Source organism: Hemibagrus wyckioides, linkage group LG05, assembly GCF_019097595.1.
Source record: "Hemibagrus wyckioides isolate EC202008001 linkage group LG05, SWU_Hwy_1.0, whole genome shotgun sequence".
Lineage (NCBI taxonomy): Eukaryota > Metazoa > Chordata > Actinopteri > Siluriformes > Bagridae > Hemibagrus > Hemibagrus wyckioides.
The window spans coordinates 7,134,756-7,157,869 of NC_080714.1; the positions used below are offsets into that span (position 1 = coordinate 7,134,756).

General features: G+C 40.5%; 3 protein-coding genes across 6 annotated transcripts; 1 reads left to right on the forward strand and 2 right to left on the reverse strand.

Annotated features, from left to right (window-relative positions):
• Positions 1-3,067: 3,067 nt before the first annotated feature.
• On the reverse strand, positions 3,068-7,208 carry praf2 (PRA1 domain family, member 2). 2 transcript variants are annotated; one of them, XM_058390742.1, is made up of 3 exons: positions 6,997-7,208; positions 4,999-5,255; positions 3,068-4,161 (listed from the first exon to the last, which is right to left on the reverse strand). In XM_058390742.1, exons 1-3 carry the CDS (start codon positions 7,173-7,175, stop codon positions 4,022-4,024), a joined length of 576 nt encoding a protein of 191 aa, XP_058246725.1. In that variant the 5' UTR covers positions 7,176-7,208; the 3' UTR covers positions 3,068-4,021. The 2 variants fall into 2 exon arrangements, with proteins under 2 accessions (XP_058246725.1, XP_058246726.1); XM_058390743.1 differs by having other exon boundaries at positions 4,999-5,216; positions 6,997-7,207.
• A 3,330-nt stretch (positions 7,209-10,538) lies between these two features.
• Positions 10,539-18,186, reverse strand: timm17b (translocase of inner mitochondrial membrane 17 homolog B (yeast)). Its single transcript, XM_058388655.1, has 6 exons — positions 18,122-18,186; positions 16,787-16,886; positions 16,638-16,701; positions 13,663-13,791; positions 12,684-12,794; positions 10,539-11,376 (listed from the first exon to the last, which is right to left on the reverse strand). Exons 1-6 carry the CDS (start codon positions 18,145-18,147, stop codon positions 11,288-11,290), a joined length of 519 nt encoding a protein of 172 aa, XP_058244638.1. The 5' UTR covers positions 18,148-18,186; the 3' UTR covers positions 10,539-11,287.
• A 275-nt stretch (positions 18,187-18,461) lies between these two features.
• Positions 18,462-22,937, forward strand: pqbp1 (polyglutamine binding protein 1). Of its 3 annotated transcripts, none has more exons than XM_058390226.1 (7): positions 18,464-18,555; positions 18,787-18,853; positions 18,949-19,060; positions 21,428-21,528; positions 21,854-22,117; positions 22,196-22,259; positions 22,364-22,937. In XM_058390226.1, exons 2-7 carry the CDS (start codon positions 18,787-18,789, stop codon positions 22,542-22,544), a joined length of 789 nt encoding a protein of 262 aa, XP_058246209.1. In that variant the 5' UTR covers positions 18,464-18,555; the 3' UTR covers positions 22,545-22,937. The 3 variants fall into 3 exon arrangements, with proteins under 3 accessions (XP_058246208.1, XP_058246209.1, XP_058246210.1); XM_058390227.1 differs by having other exon boundaries at positions 18,465-18,555; positions 18,952-19,060; XM_058390225.1 differs by having other exon boundaries at positions 18,462-18,555; positions 21,854-22,259.
• Positions 22,938-23,114: the final 177 nt, after the last annotated feature.

A 23,114-nucleotide genomic window follows, 5' to 3' on the forward strand; every position in this document is an offset into this window, starting at 1 on the left:
TTATTCATGTAGCTTAAATTTTCTCATAAATCATATTACTGAACCTGATATATAACACAATTACAAGTATTTTAATTCTAAGGTGGTGTAATTTGACTGTTTTTCTGTTTACATATACCTGCCCTTGTTCTTAAGACAATCCCTACAATGTAGTGTGGTCTATTTCCATTAATAAACCACCATAGGTATTGAGATAAATATCTGTTTGGATGATTATAAAAATGATATAAGTTACTGGTTACCAGACCTCTAAAAATGTATGGAAATTTATATTTATATTGCACTGATCAGGCATAACATTATGACCACCGGCCTTATATTGACTTGGTCCCCCTTTTCCTGCCAAAACAGTCCTGACCCCACAAGGCATGGACTCCACTAGATCCCTGAAAGTGTGCTGTGGTATCTGGCACCAAGACGTTAGCAGCAGATCCTTTAAGTCCTGTAAGTTGTGATGTGGGACCCCTGAAGAACTTACAGAACTTAAAGGATACTTTTGACAAATATTGACTAGGAACACCCCACAAGAGCTGCAGTTTTGGAGATGCTCTAATCCAGTGGTCTAGCCATCACAATTTGTACCTTGTCAAACTCGCTCAAATCCTTACGCTTGTCCATTTTTCCTGCTTCTAACACATCAACTTTGAGGACAAAATGTTCACTTGCTGCCTAATATATCCCACCCACTAACAGGTACCATGATGAGGAGATCATCAGTGTTATTCACATCACCTGTCAGTGCTCATAATGTTATCCCTGATCGGTGTATATTTATATAATATTTATACACAGATGCAATCAAAACACTGTTGGATGAACACTGTACATTGCTCCAGTACGGTTTCACAGACTTGGATCCCTGAAGCTGTTTTGGTGGCACATGACCCAATACTTTACTAACACACCTTATGTTCCTTTTTGTCTTTATTTGGACTATATACTTCAAATTATAGTAACCTATAGAAAAAACACAGCTGAATTGGTAACTTGTTCATTATATTGCAAAAACAAACAGAAAAAAAGTTGTAATTTAATATGCATGAACTTAGCCCTAACCCTGACCTTAACCAGGACCTGGACCTGGACCGGGATTTGTTGTTGATTTCGCTATTGCTGTTGTTTAAAAAAAAAAAAAACCCTACTTTTTCTTTATGTTGGCTTGTAAATGTCATTTTGGTGACACACAGCGAAGCCCACACACACACACGCAGTTCCTCACCTTTAGGCACCACGTCCATTTCCTCACTTCAGTCACAAGAAATATTCCTCTTTCACCTGTTAGCTGAGCAGCTTGGCCCTCTTTTATCCTCTTCTTTTCCACGACTCATTAAAAAAAATCCATTCAGTCTACTTCATATCACAATAAAATAAAATTCAAATACACCAGCTTACGACTAGGCAGTAATTTACCTGAGGTGACTTCACTATTATTTAGTTACCTGAACAGGTCACTAAACAGTGGCGCAAAAAGCTTTACATGATCAACTAGATATATAGAGTTGTATAAAAACATACTGACTGACCTGTCATTAATAATACATTAATTATAGGATACACATTTTGTGTGCATAGTTTTCCCAAGCTCCCTGAGTGTAGGAATGAGCTCTGGGTTAGGGATAATCTCTGGGTTGAGCCGGTTAACAGTAAACCGTTTTACAGGAGGCGTGTGCGGCACAGAGAGAAACTTCTAGACGTCCCTCTGCTGCACTTCATTGCACGTGCAGCTCTGTACACCTTGTGTACCTCGTGTAATGTTTTCCATTAAACACCAGAGGGGATGCAAACTTTTGCACTCAAGTGTACATACTCCTATTTTTCCTCCCCAAAGCCCTTTGTGTTTTTGTGTAGAAACAATTCAATTCAATTTTATTTGTATAGCGCTTTTAACAATGGACACTGTCTCAAAACAGCTTTACAGAACATAAGAAACGTAAGAAACATAGTCCTAGATGTTAGACAAAATCATCCCTAGTGAGCAAGCCTGTGGCAACTGTGTGAAGGAAAAACTTCCTTTGATGGTATGAGGAAGAAACCTTGAGAGGAACCAGACTCAAAAGGGAAGCCATCCTCATTTGTGTGATTAGAAATTCATCATAAACACTGGAGAGTGTGAGTGAAACAATGGCAAAACATACTGCTTATAGCATTTAGGACTTAAGGGAAGGTTGCTGAAAGGTTGCTTCGGGACAGGACTGAACACTATGAGCCGGCCTCTTGCTCTTGACCGAGTGCCTCCAGCAGGAGACCCATAGGTGTCCTCTTCAGGCCAATGCTCTCCAGCTTGTTCTCCACTTTAATTCTCCATAGCCTGACTGACACATGGACCAGAGTCACTGAAAGAAAGAGGACAATGCCAAACATTAGATTAGTAAGATTATTAACAGGAAAATAATAAAGAAAATAAACCTAATATATGGTTCTTCCTTAAATCTGTTGCAGTACACAATTGTATTGGATAAAGTATGCAGTAGCATTTAGATCTCCCCTTTTCTGGATCTCCCACCTGTGTGCACAAAGTGAGATCCTTTAAGACAGAGTTTGCCAAGGCTTCATTTGCAGAACTCGAGTGACCTGCACAAAGCCCTGACCTCAAACCTACTGGACACCTTCGGGATGAACTAGAACACTGACTTAACCCCAGACCTCACTGACATCACTAATGATCTTGAGGCTGAATGGATACAAATCCCCAAATTAAAGGGTGGGGGAGTAAATGAGGAATGGGATGTTCAAAAAGCATGAGTGTTATGGTCAGGTGCTGCAAACTTTTAGCTATATAGTCTATGTGCCATGGTGACACAGCGGGTAACATTGCTGCCTCACAGCTCCAGCATCACTTGGTAGCTTCAGGTTATTGTCCGTGTGGAGTTTTCCCATATTCTTCTTACACCTGTATGGGTTTCTTCCAAAAACATATATGCAGATGGTTTGGCTGAACTACACTGCTCCTTAGTGTGAATGAGTGTGTACATGGTGCCTTTTGATGGACTGTGCCACCCATGATAGACTCCAGATGAGTGGGTGAATAAAATGGAAGCGTAATAAAAAAAAATGATTGCAATTGATGTTAGAAAATCATGTCAGTTTTATTGACAAAACAAACAAGAAAAGATTCGACATTCAATAACAGACTGACAAGCTGAGGTCCATTTCAGACAAAGCCAGAGCAAATACATCTTTATAATACTTGGGGAATTGTGTGAACACCTAAACAACTCGAACACCCAAAATATAAACAGGGGTAGTGTTTAAACCCAATAATGAATCCGTCATTAGTGGGAATCTCCACATACCATCACCTGATCTACCAAATAACTTATAAATAATTGAATGTGTTCTAAATACAAGATGTGATGCATTGGTCACGAACAACATGTCTAGAAATCAACAAGGCCCTCGTTACTTGGGGAATGTTGGCAGAAATAAAGAAAGGTAATGAACTAAAGTGTAGATGTGCAACAAGAACAGAAATCATTCCAAAGTATAAAAAAACATTGGCATTTTCAATGCACAGATAAAACGCCCATTTTCAATGCGATAAAATCATAAACCTAAGAGTGTTAAAGGCAGGTACGATGTAGACTTTCATTTAATTATCCTTCACTTAAAAGAAAGTTGAGTGGAAAAGGTTTGCATACCCTTAGTTTAATGAGAAATGCAAAAATGTAATGGATGAAAATAACATTTAGTGTTTTTGTTTCACAGATGCTCCTTCATGATCACAGGTAATAGAAAATAGTCAAACGGTTCATGGTAAGACATGACTAGTGGAGAAAAAAAAAATTATTAGTTTAAAACCTCATGGTTGAACTATTTTTCTGTTGATTTTACCTTGTATTTTGCCATTAAACACTGGAGGGGATGCAAACTTTTGCACTCAACTGTACATACTCCTATTTTTCTTCCCCAAAGCCCTTTGTGTTTTGTCGAAACAATGGCACATAAGTAAAAACATACTGCTTATAGCATTTAGGACTTAAGGGAAGGTTGCTGAAAGGTTGCTTCGGGACAGGACCGAACACTACGAGCCGGCCTCTTGCTCTTGACCGAGTGCCTCCAGCAGCAGACCCATAGGTGTCCTCTTCAGGCCAATGCTCTCCAGCTTGTTCTCCACTTTATTCTTTAAGCTCCGTAGCCTGACTGACGCATGGACCAGAATCACTAGAAGAAAGAGGATAAGATAGATTAGTAAGATGCCTTGTTGTCTTGAATGTTTAGATGATCCCCATCATCAGCAGGGCAATAGTTCTCAGTACTAGTTTCTAGTATCTTATATTTATCAGATTAAGAGCTCAGCATGCAACTTGAACACTTGCTGGTTTTAAGGGTTCTCAAATCAGGCATAACATAATGACCACCTGCCTAATATTGTGTTGCTGCCAAAAGAGCCCTGAACCGTCTTGGGATGTACTCCACTAGATCCACTAGATGAAGGTGGACTGTGGTATCTGGCAACAAGATGTCAGCAGCAGATACTTTAAATTCTTACAGGACTTGAAGGATACCTACAGGACTTAAAGGATACTTTTTGATAGATACTGACCACTGCAGACCGGGAACACCCCACAAGAGCTGCAGTTTTGGAGATGCTCTGATCCAGTCGTCTAGCCATCACAATTTGGCCCTTGTCAAACTCACTCAAATCCTTACGTTTGTCCATTTTTCCTGCTTCTAACACATCAACATTGAGGACAAAATGTTGACTTGCTGCCTAATATATCCCACCCACTAACAGGTACCATGATGAGGAGATAATCAGTGTTATTCACTTCACCTGTCAGGGGTCATAATGTTATGCATGATTGGTGTAATTGCGTAAAGTTTGTAAGGTTGGATACTTGTAAATCACATTAGGTCTGTGATAATTAGGCTTTCTGGGTATTTTTTCAACCCAGGGGTGCCTTGGCTATAAAGATTTGGAGAACCCTTGGTTCAAGACCTCAGCAGGATCAGTGGATCATCACAGCACTAAAAACGCGAAGAAATTCAGATACTAACTTAAAATAGGAAAGGTGATGCCAAAGAGAAAGATGGCCACCCCTCCAAGCATAGATAGTAAGAAGTAGCTGGAGCCCAAGATGGCAATCAGACAGATGGAAGGATGGTTCCTCCGGAAGCGTCTCACTGTGGCCTTGTTCTCCGCCGCCCAGACGAAGCCCAGAAACACAGAGATCACCACAGCCGCTCCAAGGAAAAGCTGAAAAGGCCGGAAATACCTGAGCATAGTGAAGAGAGAGTGAGTGAGGAAAAAGTAACTGTGAGAGATAGTAGAGCAAGGGAACAAAGCAGAAAACATGGCTGAAGATACACCTAGAGGTGTTGTTGGGCGAGTCCTTGATTGGGATGCCATTTCTGTTCCACTGATTTTTATATTTACATTTTCAAATATGAACATAAAGTAAAGTTCATTTTTAACAGTGCGTCTTTCACAACAACACACACTATTTTGCCAAAAGTTTTGGGACGCCTGCCTTTACATGCACATGAATGTAATATGGAGTTGGCCCGTTCTTTACAGCTATAACAGCTTCAATTTTCTGGGAAGGATGTCCACAAGGTTTAGGAGTGTGTTTATGGGAGTTTTTGACCAGTCCTCTAGAAGCGCATTTGTGAGGTCAGGCACTGATGTTGGACGAGAAGGCCTGGCTCACAGTCTCCGCTCTAATTCATTCCAAAGGTGTTCTATCAGGTTGAGGTCAGGACTCTGTGAAGTTCCTCCACACCAAACTCACACATCCATGTCTTTATGGACCTTGCTTTGTGCACTGGTGTGCAGTCATGTTGGAACAGGAAGGGGTCATCCTCAAACTGTTCCCACAAAGTTGGGAGCATGAAATTGTCCAAAATGTCTTGGTATGCTGAGAGGTATTTCCACTGGAACTAAGGGGGCAAGCCCAACCCCTGAAAAACAACACCTGAATTCAATGATTTTGAGGGGTGTCCCAAAACGTTTGCTAATATAGTGTATATCTACATGTTTCAGATAAATTACAGCCCTAATAAAAACTAAACTAAAGTACATTTGACTTTTTCTTTCCAGTCCTGTAAATTTACCTTGTAATTATAATCATTCAAGCATTAAAAGAAAGAATTATTTTGCATTAATGTCTGAATCATTGTAACTCATTGTAACATCGTAGATCATTGTTTTTCTCATTCGCAAAACTTTTTTCTTTTTTTTTTTTTGCATATTAATGTCCTACAACATTCTACCAACCCTGTTTCCTGTAAACACTGATAATATATTTAGAATACTAAACAGGAAGTGAATTACAAAAATGTATTAGTTCTCTATGATAAAAATTTGAACACTGTTAAGAATTTAAAATGCAGCAAAAAAAAAAAAAGAAAGATTGTTGTCAGAGATAAGGGTAAACACATTTTATATTTAAAATAAAAAATATATATATTATATAATTTATTGAAAATTTATATTTTGAATAAAAAAAGAATATTTAAAATAAATTATATATATAAATATAAATAAATAATAATTATTATAATAATAATAATAATAATAAAAATCATCTGTTTGCATTTTTAATAGTCAAAACGTGCTAAATCATGGGAAAATAATAATCATAAAAATAAAAAATAAAAAACAAAAAACAGGGAGGTGTAGGGTTACATAAATCACTCTTTTGCTCATGTTTATGAAAGTCCTAAGCTCTAAATCTGTAGATAGACCCTTATATTACTGCATGTGTAAATTAATGTCTGTCAAAGTCCCAGGTTTTAAACCCGCATGTAATAATAGGTGGGTTCACTTGATGTGGTGTTCATTGTTTTTTATAAACACAAAGAAACCAACACTCTTTACAAAAGGAAGCTTGGACAATTTGCCTGCTCTGATGGATAAATTAGAAGATTTAAAAGCGTATTATGTGGTCTGAAACTGTTGTATTCATAGAGCTGTCTATGTTTGTGTATATGGAAAACACAGCAGAACGCAGCGGGGTTAGTCGATGAGTGAACACGTCACGGCTGTTTCCTTACCCGACTATCAGCAGGAAAGCCAAAGCGGAGGCAAAATAGTTGGTCTGGTAATAGAGCAAGTTGTTAATTATCCGGTTGTTCCATCGCTCTAAATTGCGGACATCTGGCACGGAGAATCGGGCCGAGCTGAAAAGAAAATCATCAAGGCTCCGGAAAGGAGGAGGCTGAACGTCCGCCATTTTCGATACGGTGGCGAAACTACGTTACCCAGCATGCAGTGGGGACGCGCTGCGTCATTTAGCTGAGGTAATAATACAGGGCGTTATTAATTTTTTTTTATTTTTTTTTTGGCGGGGGGTAAAGAACTGGTTAGAAGTTTGAAGACACCTGACCATTATATTCATATGTGCTTTTTTCTGAACATCACATTCCACATATTGTTTCCTCTTTGCTCTGATAATAGACTCCAGTCCACTGGAGGACGGAGGCTTTCCACTAGATTTTGGAGCATGACTGTGAGGATTTGTGTTCATTAAAAACTTCATGAGTATTAGTGAGGTCAGGGACTGGAGTGTGTTCCAGTTCAAGGTGTTCAGTGGGGTTAAGTGAGGTCAGGTAGTGGGGTCTGGACTGCGGTGTGTTCCAGTTCATCCCCAAATTGTTCAGTGGGACGTTCAACCCAAGGGATGTGGTGTCTTAGTGTTTAAGGTGTTGGACTACTGATCTGAAGGTTGTGAGTTTGATTACCTGCTCCACCAAGCTACCACTGCTGGGCCCCTGTGCAAGGCCCTCAACCTTCAATTGCTCAGTTGTATAAAAAATAGATAAATTGTTCTGGATAAGGGCGTCTGCCAAAATGTAAATGTGTTCAGTGGGGTTAAGTGAGGTCAGGTACTGGGATTGCAGTGTGTTCCAGTTTATTCCCAGTGTGTTCAGTGAGGTCAGGTACTGGGAATGCAGTGTGTTCCAGTTCATCCCCAAAGTGTTTAGTGAGGTACTGGGAATGCAGTGTGTTCCAGTTCATCCCCAAAGTGTTTAGTGAGGTACTGGGAATGCAGTGTGTTCCAGTTCATCCCCAAAGTGTTTAGTGAGGTACTGGGAATGCAGTGTGTTCCAGTTCATCCCCAAAGTGTTCATTGGGGTTAAGTGAGGTCAGGTACTGGAATGCAGTGTGTTCCAGTTCATCCCCAATGTGTTAAGTGAGGTTAAGTGAGGTCAGGTACTGGGAGTGCAGTGTGTTCCAGTTCATCCCCAAAGGTGTTCAGTGAGGTCAGGCACTGGGAGTGCAGTGTGTTCCAGTTCATCCCCAAAGTGTTCAGTGAGGTTTAGTGAGGTCAGGTACTGGGAATGCAGTGTGTTCCAGTTCATCCCCAAAGATGTTCAGTGAGGTCAGGTACTGGGACTGCAGTGTGTTCCAGTTCATCCCCAAAGATGTTCAGTGAGGTCAGGTACTGGGAGTGCAGTGTGTTCCAGTTCATCCCCAATGTGTTAAGTGAGGTCAGGTACTGGGAATGCAGTGTGTTCCAGTTCATCCCCAAAGATGTTCAGTGAGGTCAGGTACTGGGAATGCAGTGTGTTCCAGTTCATCCCCAAAGTGTTTAGTGAGGTACTGGGAATGCAGTGTGTTCCAGTTCATCCCCAAAGTGTTCATTGGGGTTAAGTGAGGTCAGGTACTGGAATGCAGTGTGTTCCAGTTCATCCCCAATGTGTTAAGTGAGGTTAAGTGAGGTCAGGTACTGGGAGTGCAGTGTGTTCCAGTTCATCCCCAAAGGTGTTCAGTGAGGTCAGGCACTGGGAGTGCAGTGTGTTCCAGTTCATCCCCAAAGTGTTCAGTGAGGTTTAGTGAGGTCAGGCACTGGGAGTGCAGTGTGTTCCAGTTCATCCCCAAAGTGTTCAGTGAGGTTTAGTGAGGTCAGGTACTGGGAATGCAGTGTGTTCCAGTTCATCCCCAAAGATGTTCAGTGAGGTCAGGTACTGGGACTGCAGTGTGTTCCAGTTCATCCCCAAAGATGTTCAGTGAGGTCAGGTACTGGGAGTGCAGTGTGTTCCAGTTCATCCCCAATGTGTTAAGTGAGGTCAGGTACTGGGAATGCAGTGTGTTCCAGTTCATCCCCAAAGATGTTCAGTGAGGTCAGGTACTGGGACTGCAGTGTGTTCCAGTTCATCCCCAAAGATGTTCAGTGAGGTCAGGTACTGGGAGTGCAGTGTGTTCCAGTTCATCCCCAATGTGTTAAGTGAGGTCAGGTACTGGGAATGCAGTGTGTTCCAGTTCATCCCCAAAGATGTTCAGTGAGGTCAGGTACTGGGACTGCAGTGTGTTCCAGTTCATCCCCAAAGATGTTCAGTGAGGTCAGGTACTGGGAGTGCAGTGTGTTCCAGTTCATCCCCAATGTGTTAAGTGAGGTCAGGTACTGGGAATGCAGTGTGTTCCAGTTCATCCCCAAAGATGTTCAGTGAGGTCAGGTACTGGGACTGCAGTGTGTTCCAGTTCATCCCCAAAGATGTTCAGTGAGGTCAGGTACTGGGAGTGCAGTGTGTTCCAGTTCATCCCCAATGTGTTAAGTGAGGTCAGGTACTGGGAATGCAGTGTGTTCCAGTTCATCCCCAAAGATGTTCAGTGAGGTCAGGTACTGGGAATGCAGTGTGTTCCAGTTCATCCCCAAAGTGTTTAGTGAGGTACTGGGAATGCAGTGTGTTCCAGTTCATCCCCAAAGTGTTCATTGGGGTTAAGTGAGGTCAGGTACTGGAATGCAGTGTGTTCCAGTTCATCCCCAATGTGTTAAGTGAGGTTAAGTGAGGTCAGGTACTGGGAGTGCAGTGTGTTCCAGTTCATCCCCAAAGGTGTTCAGTGAGGTCAGGCACTGGGAGTGCAGTGTGTTCCAGTTCATCCCCAAAGTGTTCAGTGAGGTTTAGTGAGGTCAGGTACTGGGAATGCAGTGTGTTCCAGTTCATCCCCAAAGTGTTCAGTGAGGTCAGGTACTGGGACTGCAGTGTGTTCCAGTTCATCCCCAAAGATGTTCAGTGAGGTCAGGTACTAGGAGTGCAGTGTGTTCCAGTTCATCCCCAATGTGTTAAGTGAGGTCAGGTACTGGGACTGCAGTGTGTTCCAGTTCATTCCCAAAGTTTTAAGTGGAGTTCAGTGAGGTCAGGTACTGGGAATGCAGTGTGTTAAGTGAGGTCAGGTACTGGGAATGCAGTGTGTTAAGTGAGGTCAGGTACTGGGAATGCAGTGTGTTAAGTGAGGTCAGGTACTGGGATTGCAGTGTGTTTAGTAGGGTCAGGTACTTGGACTGCAGTGTGTTCCAGTTCATCCCCAAGGTGTTAAGTGGGGTTAAAGTGCAGGCCACTCTGGCCTTGGTACACCAAGTCTTTATGAAAATCGCTTTGTTTATTGTCAGCCTAGAGCAGGTTTGCCTGAGGAAATTAAGTTAAACAACAGCACTTTGTATGCTGTAATGTTCCAACATTACTGAAAACAACTGAGCACTTCCATTTTTGTGGTAACAATCTGATGAAGAACCACATATTGGTGTGATGGCTTAAACTATGGCTATATCGTCTATATGTATTTGAAAATAAATAAATACAAGAAATCGTCTGAATCTCTTTTCTTTATACTTTAATTTAAATTATTACTAATATATTTATATCCATGTACAATTTTGGCTCTAAAAGAGAAGACAAGTCCAATCAACAACAAAACAGTTTCTTAAAATAACTACATTCACATTTCCGTCCTCGTTGGAATCCATAAATAAATAATAAATTGACCTTTTCTAATAAAACAAACAAGCAAGAATAATCCGTTTGCAACTATAGATGTCTGACAAAACCAATTCCAGTTTGTTTTACTTCAAACAATTCATATGTTTTCAAAGTGCTAACTAAACCACAATTTTGAGGGGTTTCATTTTTAAGAAAGTACTGGAGGTTGCTGTGGATGTACATTAAATAGTAAAAAAAGAAAAAGAAAAGAAAAGCTGGCAACTCGGACAGAATTCTGGTTCTCATAACTACACAATGAATTTTAAAACGATTTCAAATATCTGATTGTGCAAAATAATAATAATAATAATAATAATAATGGTAATGATGATGATGAAGATGAAGATGATGATGACAATGATGATGAAGATGAGGATGATGAAGATGAGGATGATGGAACTTCCCTGTTCATTTTACAAATACTGTAGTGTAGATGTCAAAAATGACCCTGAGTGGTGGTTACTGTATATAAAGACTCTAGGCAGGAAAACAAATCTGTCCAAGCTCTAATAGACACATCAATGCATAAAGCTTTCTTTCCTTCACCATTCTGTACTGTCAGAGTCAAAATGGCAAAATAGCAGCTCTACTGAAACTGTCCGTAGCCATGCCTCTCCTGTCCCTGGCCTCCGTCTTTCAGAGGAAGCTGACTAGGATCCTCCAGAAATGGACTCGCTGGAAGGAAGGGAGGAAAAAAAAGTGTTACACAAGTTCTAATAAAATACACCGATCAGGCATAACATTATGAGCAGTGAGAGGTGAAGTGAATAACACTGATTATCTCCTCATCATGGCCCCTGTTAGTGGGTGGGATATATTAGGTAGCTAGTGCACAAAGTTGATGTGTTAGAAGCAGGAAAAATGGACAAGCGTAAGGATTTGAGCGAGTTTGACAAGGGCTAGACGACTGGATCAGAGCATCTCCAAAACTGCAGCTCTTGTGGGGTGTTACCGGTCTGCAGTGGTCAGTATCTATCAAATGTGCTCCAAGGAAGGAACAGTGGTGAACTGGTGACAGGGTCATGCACGGCCAAGGCTCATTGATGCACGTGGGGAGTGAAGGCTGGCCCGTGTGATCCGATCCAACAGACGAGCTACTGTTGCTCAAATTGCTGAAGAAGTTAATGCTGGTTCTGATAGAAAGGTGTCAGAATACACAGTGCATGATGCCAGTTCTAGACTGGCGTGAGTGAAACCCCCAGCAGCATTATCTGCTGCTGTTTTAGCGCATCCACCACCAAGTTCAGCATCCTGTGCTTTCTCAGATACTTTTCAACTGTAAAGAGCAGAGATCTGAGATACCATGGTGTTCCTGTCAGTCTTGAACCAGTCTGGCTCTTGATCTCTCTCAACAACTAGGGGTTTCCACCTACAAAACTACATTTACATTCCTGGGATTTGGCAGACGTCCTTATCCGGAGTGACTTACATTTTATCTCCTTTTATACTACTGAGCAATTGAGGGTTCAGGGCCTTGCTCAGGGGCACAGCAGTGGCAGCTTGGTAGACCTGGGATTCAAACTCACAACCTTGCAGTCAGTAATCCAACACCTTAGCCACCAAGATACCACACTGCTCTAAACTGCATGCTACACTATGTTTTATGGCAAACTCTAAAGACTATTTGTGTGTGAAATTTCTGAGCAGTTTCTAACCAATCCGTCTCACAGCAACAACCAAGCCACGGTAAAGACCCTTAGATCTCCCACTCTGATGTTTGTCTTGAATATTCACTCAAGCTCTTTACCTGTATTGGCATGCTTTTATTCTTCATGTTTGGCCGATCATCCTAACACAGTGCCCCTGCAAATCATATAATCATGATTCTGAAATAAAGTTGGTCCTCAAACTAAACTATAAACACCTACATTTATCTGTATACTTACAAGCTCCTTTCACCATGACCACCAATGAATCTTTACCTCTTAACATGTGAACCCTCAAAAATATAGAAATGTTGTATCGGGTGGTGCGTTACTCACGGTTCTGAAATTGCTGTGCTGTGTATCTGGTGAGTAAAATGCCGACGCCCTCGATCAGGGCCAGCAGAACCCCTCCCATCATGGCAGAACCCACCATAGCCAAGGGCCCACCTGGGAAAAGCATATTATATATATATATATATATATATATATAAATATAAATAACTTCTGATTAATAAGTGGGCATTATTGGTGAAAAAAATCACCAGATCTGAAGATCTTTACACACTACACTGTATAAAATAGTACAGCATTTTGGTTTGCCAGCAAAACATAATGGCCTCAATTAAAAAACGCTAGTAGTAGTAGACTATGTTTGTGTGTGTGGAGTTTGCGTGCTTCAGGTGTTTTCTCTCTTAAAGACATGCATTTTAGGCAAATTGGCATCTTTAAATTACAAATAGTGTGTTAATGGGTGTGTGAGTGAGTGTGTGATGCCTACGATCTCCCCGGTCTTGTACCCTAAGTCCCCGGAATAGACACTAGGTTTCTTGTGAGCATGTGTAGGATAAGCGGTACAGAAAATGGATGGATGGATGGATTATTTGGTCCACATGTTTCGATTTGGCACAGGTTTAATGCAGGATGGCTTTCCTGACCCTGACCAGGATGGCGTTCCTAACCCTAGGACCAACACTGAGAGTTAACTCTTCAGTGGCTGGGTTAGCTCCCTGCCCAGGATTCGAACCCTGGGCCGTGGCAATGAGAGCACGGGATCCTGCCGCTGGAACACCAGGAGGCTAGTTAATAATCTAATATATTACAACACCGATATTATGATGTCATCCCTCCCAATTAATAGTTAGTATAATGTGTAAACATGATGCGTGAATACTGTATATCTAGTATACAAGCTAGAAAAGCTCGATTCTGATTGGTCAAAATCAATTCATTATCTATACTAGCAGCTCTGATAATAGTATCAGAGCCATGAAAAGACAGATTATAAAAACTGGTTGCCGTGCAACTGCACACTCACTGCGTGCGGCCAGTATTGCTCCCGTCATGGCGCCGCTGGTGATGGAGTTCCACGGGTCCTCCTTCCCCCTGAGCCGCACCAGGCCGCAGTCTATAGTGGAGAAGAGACCTCCCCACACTGCAAAACTACCTGCGAGACACGGAACAAAGGTCCTTGTGTATTAGAGTTTTCTCAGAAAAACTGTCTGGGAATCATGTCATCTGGTAATTCTCAGAACAGGGATTGTTTCAAACAGGCGAGCAAAAAAAGTAAACTTGGACAAGTGTCAGTGTGATTCCAGTATGATTACATTCAGTTTTTGACTATACAAGACAATGCTTTTTCAGATAAAGAGAAATTTTCAGATTCACTGCAGGTTCAAATCTCAGAATCACTGAAAACTACATTTTCATTAAAAAGGTAAATGAAACAGTTTAAAAAGTGAGAGTAATGTGAGACGAAAGATCAGCAATGTAGGATGATACATTTATACTTTATTAAACCTCTGGGATCAATAAAGTATCCATCCATCCATCCATCCATCCATCCATCCATCTCTCCATCTATCTATCTCTAGATCATTTTCTTTCTTTCTTTCTTTCTTTCTTTCTTTCTTTCTTTCTTTCTTTCTTTCTTTCTTTCTTTCTTTCTGCGGGTTCAATAAAGTATCTATCTATCTATCCATCTGTCTATCTAGATCACTTCTTTCTTTCATTCTTTCTCTCTCTCTCTCTCTCTCTCTTATTTTTCTTTCTTTCTTTAATCCTCTGGGTTCAATAAAGTATCTATCTATCTATCTATCTATCTATCTATCTATCTATCTATCTATCTATCTATCTATCTATCTATCTACATCATATCTTTCTTTCATTCTTTCTTTCTCTCTTTTTCTCTCTCTCTCTTATTTTTCTTTCTTTCTTTAATCCTCTGGGTTCAATAAAGTATCTATCTATCTATCTATCTATCTATCTATCTATCTATCTATCTATCTATCTATCTATCTATCTAGATCATATCTTTTTCATTCTTTCTTTCTCTCTTTTTCTCTCTCTCTCTCTCTTATTTTTCTTTCTTTCTTTAATCCTCTGGGTTCAATAAAGTATCTATCTATCTATCTATCTATCTATCTATCTATCTATCTATCTATCTAGATCATATCTTTCTTTCATTCTTTCTTTCTCTCTTTTTCTCTCTCTCTCTTATTTTTCTTTCTTTCTTTAATCCTCTGGGTTCAATAAAGTATCTATCTATCTATCTATCTATCTATCTATCTATCTATCTATCTATCTATCTATCTATCTATCTAGATCATATCTTTTTCATTCTTTCTTTCTCTCTTTTTCTCTCTCTCTCTTATTTTTCTTTCTTTCTTTAATCCTCTGGGTTCAATAAAGTATCTATCTATCTATCTAGATCATATCTTTCTTTCATTCTTTCTTTCTCTCTTTTTCTCTCTTTCTTTCTTTCTTTCTTTCTTTCTTTCTCTCTTTTTCTCTCTCTCTCTTATTTCTCTTTCTTTCTTTAATCCTCTGGGTTCAATAAAGTATCTATCTATCTATCTATCTATCTATCTATCTATCTATCTATCTATCTATCTATCTATATCATATCTTTCTTTCATTCTTTCTTTCTCTCTTTTTCTCTCTCTCTCTTATTTTTCTTTCTTTCTTTAATCCTCTGGGTTCAATAAAGTATCTATCTATCTATCTATCTATCTATCTATCTATCTATCTATCTATCTATCTATCTATCTATCTATCTATCTATCTATATCATATCTTTCTTTCATTCTTTCTTTCTCTCTTTTTCTCTCTCTCTCTTATTTTTCTTTCTTTCTTTAATCCTCTGGGTTCAATAAAGTATCTATCTATCTATCTATCTATCTATCTATCTATCTATCTATCTATCTATCTATCTATCTATCTATCTATCTATCTATCTATCTATCTATCTAGATCATATCTTTTTCATTCTTTCTTTCTCTCTTTTTCTCTCTCTCTCTTATTTTTCTTTCTTTCTTTAATCCTCTGGGTTCAATAAAGTATCTATCTATCTATCTAGATCATATCTTTCTTTCATTCTTTCTTTCTCTCTTTTTCTCTCTTTCTTTCTTTCTTTCTTTCTTTCTCTCTTTTTCTCTCTCTCTCTTATTTCTCTTTCTTTCTTTAATCCTCTGGGTTCAATAAAGTATCTATCTATCTATCTATCTATCTATCTATCTATCTATCTATCTATCTATCTATCTATCTATCTATCTATCACAAACACAAGCAGAAAGGGTTTTCTTCTCAATAAAATGTGGATGGAGTCTGTAGAATTAGTGCTAAAACAGTCAAATAAAAAATTGTAGACTTTACATTTTCTGACACAGGAAGCTCTTTAGTCTTAGCAGTTTCTAGTTAATGCAATAAACAGCTTTTTTATTTATTACCATGAAGAGAAAAAAAGAAGCTGGTGAGGGAGCTACTGCTATAAACTCACAACTCACAAATATTTAACAACTACACATTTGTTAGTTTTTGCAAATTGCTTTGGGGTAAGAGGAATAAAACACTTTGGGGCATGCAAATCAATGTATGAATAATAAGAATAATTCTGCTTCCATCTATGAGTATTTTCCTTCAACAGCCTGCATTAAAGTGTTTTATTTCTTCTGGTTTCTCTCATTATCAGCATGTACTGTCATGTGAGGAGCGTCCACTGCTTATATTCCGAATGGAATAAGCAAAAAAGAACAATAAATCCATCCCATGAAAAAAGAGATGTAGACAAGAACAGATAAAAAAAAATTGCCCCTTTCAGCTCCTATTTATTAATAGTAACATGATCAGTAAGGAAACAGGTAATACAATACTGGAATTCAGGTCAAATATTGTCTGTGTGAGCCATCTTTATACCACACCACTGTTCCAGGAGAACAAAAGAGACACTGTACAATAAAGACAGAGAACAGAATGGAAAGTGGGACAAAAAAAAAGAAAAAAAGATAAGCTCACCTCCGATCTGTGGAGCTCGGATGCGCACAGCATTCACGCTGCCTTTCAGCCGGTGTCGTGCGCCCTGAGAAACAGAGGGTGTCGTTTATGATCACGAAGAATCGAGAGTCAGGATGTTCTTTTTGTGTGTTTGGATTACTGAACCTCACCATGGGTGCATTTCGGAAGCCTTTGACGGTCTGAAAAATCCCACCACCGATGGCTCCCATTGTGAAGGCACCTCCGCAGTCATCTACTATTCTCCATGGACTAAACACACACACACAGATAATGCACAGGCTGCAATTCTGCACTTCCTAAGTTACATATTTACTCACATGTATGTATCTATTCTCACTTCCTGTTTTATCAGATAAACCAACCAGTCTAGATGTGCTTGTGTTACCATGTATGGTCTCTTAGCACCCATTTCCAATATAAAGGGGTTATCCAATATGTAAAAATAACACATTACTGGCATTCGGCAGATAGATATACACACAACCGATCAGCTGAGAGGTAAAAAGCCTTGCTCAGACGCTCAAAGACCCAGCAGCGACAGCTTGTCTGTGTTGGGATTTAAACTCCTTCACCTCACCCTAACAAACAGATCTAGCTCTGTGTTTGTGCTCTTTCTGTGATCTAGCTCTGGGATTTTAAACAACTTCATTTCATTCAACATTAAAACACTGGCAAAATAAGGATTCTGGGAGGACTTTTGATAGGAGTAGCTGGAAATCAAGGCATCCCATCATGGTATAAGGTTAAGGCATTTTGGTAATGCTAGGATTTGAACTCACAACCTTCTGACCGGTAGTCCAAGAAATTACATAATAACCAAGCTAATTCGGAATAAAGCTGCAGGAGAGCAGGTTTTATAACATGACCAACGACATATTTTTTGCCTTACTGATTTTATCAGAGAGGAAAAAGACAGATTGGTGAGGAAACAGGTACGAATAACAAGCTCTGACTTGCTAGGATCACTGAAATTAACTATAAATTGATGTAATTGTTTTTCTGAATCATAGAAAATGACAAGATAGTTGAGAATATGGAATTATAACAAAACAATACGAAGGATATTATACCACTGGGAGCACAGCAGTGACAGAGTGTGTTATACATCTGTGTGTATACAATGAATATGAGTGTATCAGGTTCAACAGTGTTACTGGGATTTTAAACAGCATTATTTCACTGCTGTAAAGTTGTACAAATGAGTAATTCTTTTATAATATAGCTTTATCTGATAGAAATGACCAGGGAGACTAATAAAAGCAAGCAATATACCTGTTACATGTTAAGTACTCAGATACTGAGATATCAAGGCCACTAACTTATACTGAAATACGACCCTGAAATGTGTTAGATAACCAATTGTAGCACATTGTGTACTCCAACTGTTCAAGGCAATGTTACTGTAAAATTGTAAAATGTAAATTCCTTGCCATTAAAAGGCGATCTCTTTGATAGACAAAGCTGTCATGGATATTATACTTTACCAAGGTTCACGGGCATATTCCTCCATGATAAACCACCGTCGGTAAACATTAACCGTGACGCCATATTTTAGCGACAGAAGGCTGCTCAGAAATAGCTGCTTAGTGAAGATATAGTGCACTACGTAGTGTACACTGTGTAGGATGTTGAAACACTATAAAGTACACTGATATAGGGAGTACTGTGCGGATTGGAAATCAACCGTAGTGTAGGTGATTTTTTTTTAAATAAAATATTGCCTCGAATAATATTTAAGTTTAGATATAAGCTTAAATATAAAAAAAATACATTTGTACTGAATAAAATGCTAAACAACACAGTCGCAATAACGAGAAAAAGAAAAGAAAAAAAAGAGGCGTGTGACGTCAATTTCCTGCGTCAGGCGAGGCAATTCTTTTCGAGTTGAATGGCACGTTAGTTGCGTCTAATTATAAAGGTAAATTTAACCGTATTATCGCTTGTTATTGCGTTTTGACGGTGCATAATGTCATTCATAAGCTAAACTGTTTAAAACTGTGTTATTTATAAATTGCAGACAGTAATATACATATATATAAGTCTTATAGCGGTAGCATTATGCTAGCTAAGCTAATTCCTTGGTTCAGGCTAGGTAACTCTGCGTATGTAAACACAGCGTATGTAAAATGGTTTAAATTTGTCTCTCCAGATGCCATTGCCACCAGCTCTCCTGGCTCGTCTGGCCAAGAGAGGAATCGTGAAACACTCTGACCACGGTAAAATGTTTATTTACATGATTCTAACTAACACATGTCCGCTTTTCACCCACTGCCTTGTGACTGGATGTTTATCTCTGTCTTTCAATTGCAAGAAGCCGAAGAGGAAATCATTGCTGAGGATTATGATGACAACAACGTAGACTATGAAGCCACAAGACTCGAAAACCTGCCCAACAACTGGTACAAAGTCTTTGACCCGAATTGGTAAGTACTTCAGGCTGTAGTTCATAAGGTTAATGTCTTTTTTTCTGTATTTCCATTGATTTAAAATCACACTTATAAGCACCTCAGCACCACTCATACTCTAGCGCCACTGAATTCTCGATTCTGATTGGTCAGGATAAGTTTCCGTTTTTTATTACATCACCTCTAACTTTGCCAGTTTGTTGCCCAAAGTTTTGGGACACCCCTCCGAATCATTAAATTCAGGTGTTGTTTTTCAGGGGTTTAGTTCCAGTGAAAGGAACTCTTAATGCTTCAGCATACCAAGACATTTTGGACAATTTCATGCTCCCGACTTTGTGGGAACAGTTTGGGGATGACCGCTTCCTGTTCCAACATGACTGTACACAATGCACAAAGCAAGGTCCATAAAGACATGGATGAGTGAGTTTGGTGTGGAGGAACTTCACTGACCTCAACCCTGATAGAACACCTTTGGGATGAATTAGAGTGGAGACTGTGAGCCAGGTCAAAACTGGGACGTCTGCCTTTACATGCACATGAATTTAATATAGAGTTGATCCACCCTTTGCAGCTATAACAGCTTTCGACTCTTCTGGGAAGGCTTTCCACAAGGTCTAGGAGTGTGTTTATGGGAATTTTTGACCGTTCCTTTAGCAGCTCATTTGTGAGGTCAGACACTGGTGTTGGACGAGAAGGCCTGACTCGCAGTCTCCGCTCTAATTCATCCCAGAGGTGTTCTATCAGGTTGAAGTCAGGACTCTGAGCAGGCCAGTCAAGTTCCTCCACACCAAACTCGCTCATCCATGACCTTGCTTTGTGCACTGGTGTTCCAATCACTTCCATGGCCACAGGTGTATAAAATCAAGCACCTAGGCATGCAGACTGTTTTTACAAACATTTGTGAAAGAATGGGTCGCTCTCAGGAGCTCAGTGAATTCCAGCGTGGAACTGTGATAGGATGCCACCTGTGCAACAAATCCAGTCGTGAAATTTCCTCGCTCCTAAATATTCCACAGTCAACTGTCAGCTGTATTTTAAGAACGTGGAAGTGTTTGGGAACGACAGCAACTCAGCCACGAAGTGGTAGGCCACGTAAACTGACGGAGCGGGGTCAGCGGATGCTGAGGCGCATAGTGCGAAGAGGTCGCCAACTTTCTGCAGAGTCAATCGCTACAGACCTCCAAACTTCATGTGGCCTTCAGATTAGCTCAAGAACAGTGCGCAGAGAGCTTCATGGAATGGGTTTCCATGGCCGAGCAGCTGCATCCAAGCCATACATCACCAAGTGCAATGCAAAGCGTCGGATGCAGTGGTGTAAAGCACGCCGCCACTGGACTCTAGAGCAGTGGAGACGCGTTCTCTGGAGTGACGAATCGCGCTTCTCCATCTGGCAATCTGATGGATGAGTCTGGGTTTGGCGGTTGCCAGGAGAACGGTACTTGTCTGACTGCATTGTGCCAAGTGTAAAGTTTGGTGGAGGGGGGATTATGGTGTGGGGTTGTTTTTCAGGAGCTGGGCTTGGCCCCTTAGTTCCAGTGAAAGGAACTCTGAATGCTTCAGCATACCAAGACATTTTGGACAATTCCATGCTCCCAACTTTGTGGGAACAGTTTGGAGCTGGCCCCTTCCTCTTCCAACATGACTGTGCACCAGTGACCAAAGCAAGGTCCATAAAGACATGGATGACAGAGTCTGGTGTGGATGAACTTGACTGGCCTGCACAGAGTCCTGACCTCAACCCGATAGAACACCTTTGGGATGAATTAGAGCGGAGACTGAGAGCCAGGCCTTCTCGTCCAACATCAGTGTGTGACCTCACAAATGCGCTTCTGGAAGAATGGTCAAAAATTCCCATAAACACACTCCTAAACCTTGTGGACAGCCTTCCCAGAAGAGTCGAAAGCTGTTATAGCTGCAAAGGGTGGATCAACTCTATATTAAATTCATGTGCATGTAAAGGCAGACGTCCCAGTTTTGACCTGGCTTTAAAGTGACAAGCTTTGTCTTATTAACATCACACGAGAGGAAAAAGAAAGGCTGGTGAAGGATTGATTGCTTATAGCAGATAGCAGGCAGGAACTTGTTTGCATAGCATTTAGCCATATGTAAATACAGCGGTTTTGCTGCTACGTCCCTGTAATTTCACTAAAACAAGCCTTAAAATACAAAGCAACATTTCTCACATTTAGATTCTCAGCTGATTTTCAGCCCAGGTGGAGCACTTTACATGATTTGATGTGCGTAGAGGAATAAATTCTACACTGAAACAAAATCTTCATGACACGATTCTCACGGCTTTGCTTCAAGCTCAGTTCTTTTATTTCTTTAGTAGAAAATTCTGCTTTGTATATCTATTGACACAAGATTCCTTTGTGTTTGCTTTAGTGGACTTCCGTACTACTGGAACGTAGAGACGGATTTGGTGTCGTGGTTGTCTCCCAACGACCCCAGTGCAGTCATCACAAAAGCAGTGAAGAAACAGAGAGGTAAAGGACTGAAGGGAGAAGGTTCTTAACTTGCTTTCAGTACTGGTCTTATCCTGCTGTTACTGCAGGATCCTGCACTATACATCATCTTGATGTTATTGCAATGGATCACAGGATTACTGTGTTCCCCTTCACCATTAAAGTAACAAGTTTGGGCCTTAAAGGAAAACTCTTGTGTTGGGTTTCTTAACCTAATGTCTGTTACAATTCACAGCTTAGGAACGAGACACAGACAGAAGAGATTAATCCAAACGTTTTCCTTAAAACTACACAAACCCTGTGCTGCTGAAATGGTCTGAGCTCCTTTATCATCTTCTTCTCTCAGTGGAGATCGCAGACAACAAAGGAGACACTCACCATGAGAAGCCGGACCGAGACCGCGATCGCGACAAAGAGCGGGAGAGAGACCGGGACCGAGATCGAGACAGAGACCGAGATCGGGAGCGCGATAGAGATGATGGGAGAGAGCGAGAGCGAGACAGAGAGCGAGACAGAGAAAGGGATAGAGACAGGGACCGAGAGCGAGACAGAGACCGGGACAGACGAATGAGAAGAGAGGACAGCGGCCCGTACAACAAATCAAAGAGAGGTACTAAAGCCAATAATCTTGCAGACTGGATCCTGCAAACTTTTACCCAGTGTTTCAACTTTTTGTTTCTTTATGCAGGTGGAAGCCGGAAGCAGGACGAGTTGGATCCTATGGATCCCAGTGCCTACTCAGATGCACCAAGGTGCCCAAGAGATTCATTTCATTTTATCTAATGAACATATTTTTCGGATTATGTCCGTTTAAAATATATGAAATGTGCTGATAAACCATCGTATGTGTGTTTAGGGGCTTGTGGTCCAGCGGTCTGCCGAAGCGTAACGAGGCTAAGACAGGAGCAGACACGACAGCAGCAGGACCCCTGTTCCAGCAGAGGCCGTACCCCAGTCCCGGAGCTGTGCTTAGAGCCAACGCTGAACACACCAGACGTCTGGAGGAGGAGGAGGAAGAGGATGACAATGACATCTAAGCAGGAGGAAAGCATTTATAGAGCCTTTATAACAACCTGGAGAATGATATGAACAGCCTGACAAATGTAATGTGTCGATTAATGGTTCCTTCCTTATGCTTTGGCTCCAGTCAGGAATAGATACCACCAATGTCCTATTCTATTACTTCTGGACACACTTCAGAGTCTAACAGAGTCAGGAATCTAAAAACAGGCTAGTGTGTGATTATTTTAAAGGCAACTCTTCCCCCTTCCCTTCAGTGTATTTGTAAATCTAACTGTGTATTATACTATTTGTAGTATTTGCAGTGCCTCTTTTAACTACTGAACCATCTTTACCATATTGATGTTAAATAGAAATGTTCAGTTTCCTGGTGTGTTAATTTTTTTTTTTTAATAAAAAGATATAACTGATGAGGTTTATTCAAAAGATCTTTGTGCATACTGTACTGAGATCGTATTTTGACTGATGTCAGGAGTCTCTCTTGGGGGACTCGGGGCATAAGGCAGGGGACACGCTGCATGGGGTGCCAAATCATCATTAAGGGCTTCTCACACTTGAAATTGTTAACCCTGGGTCATCCTAAACCC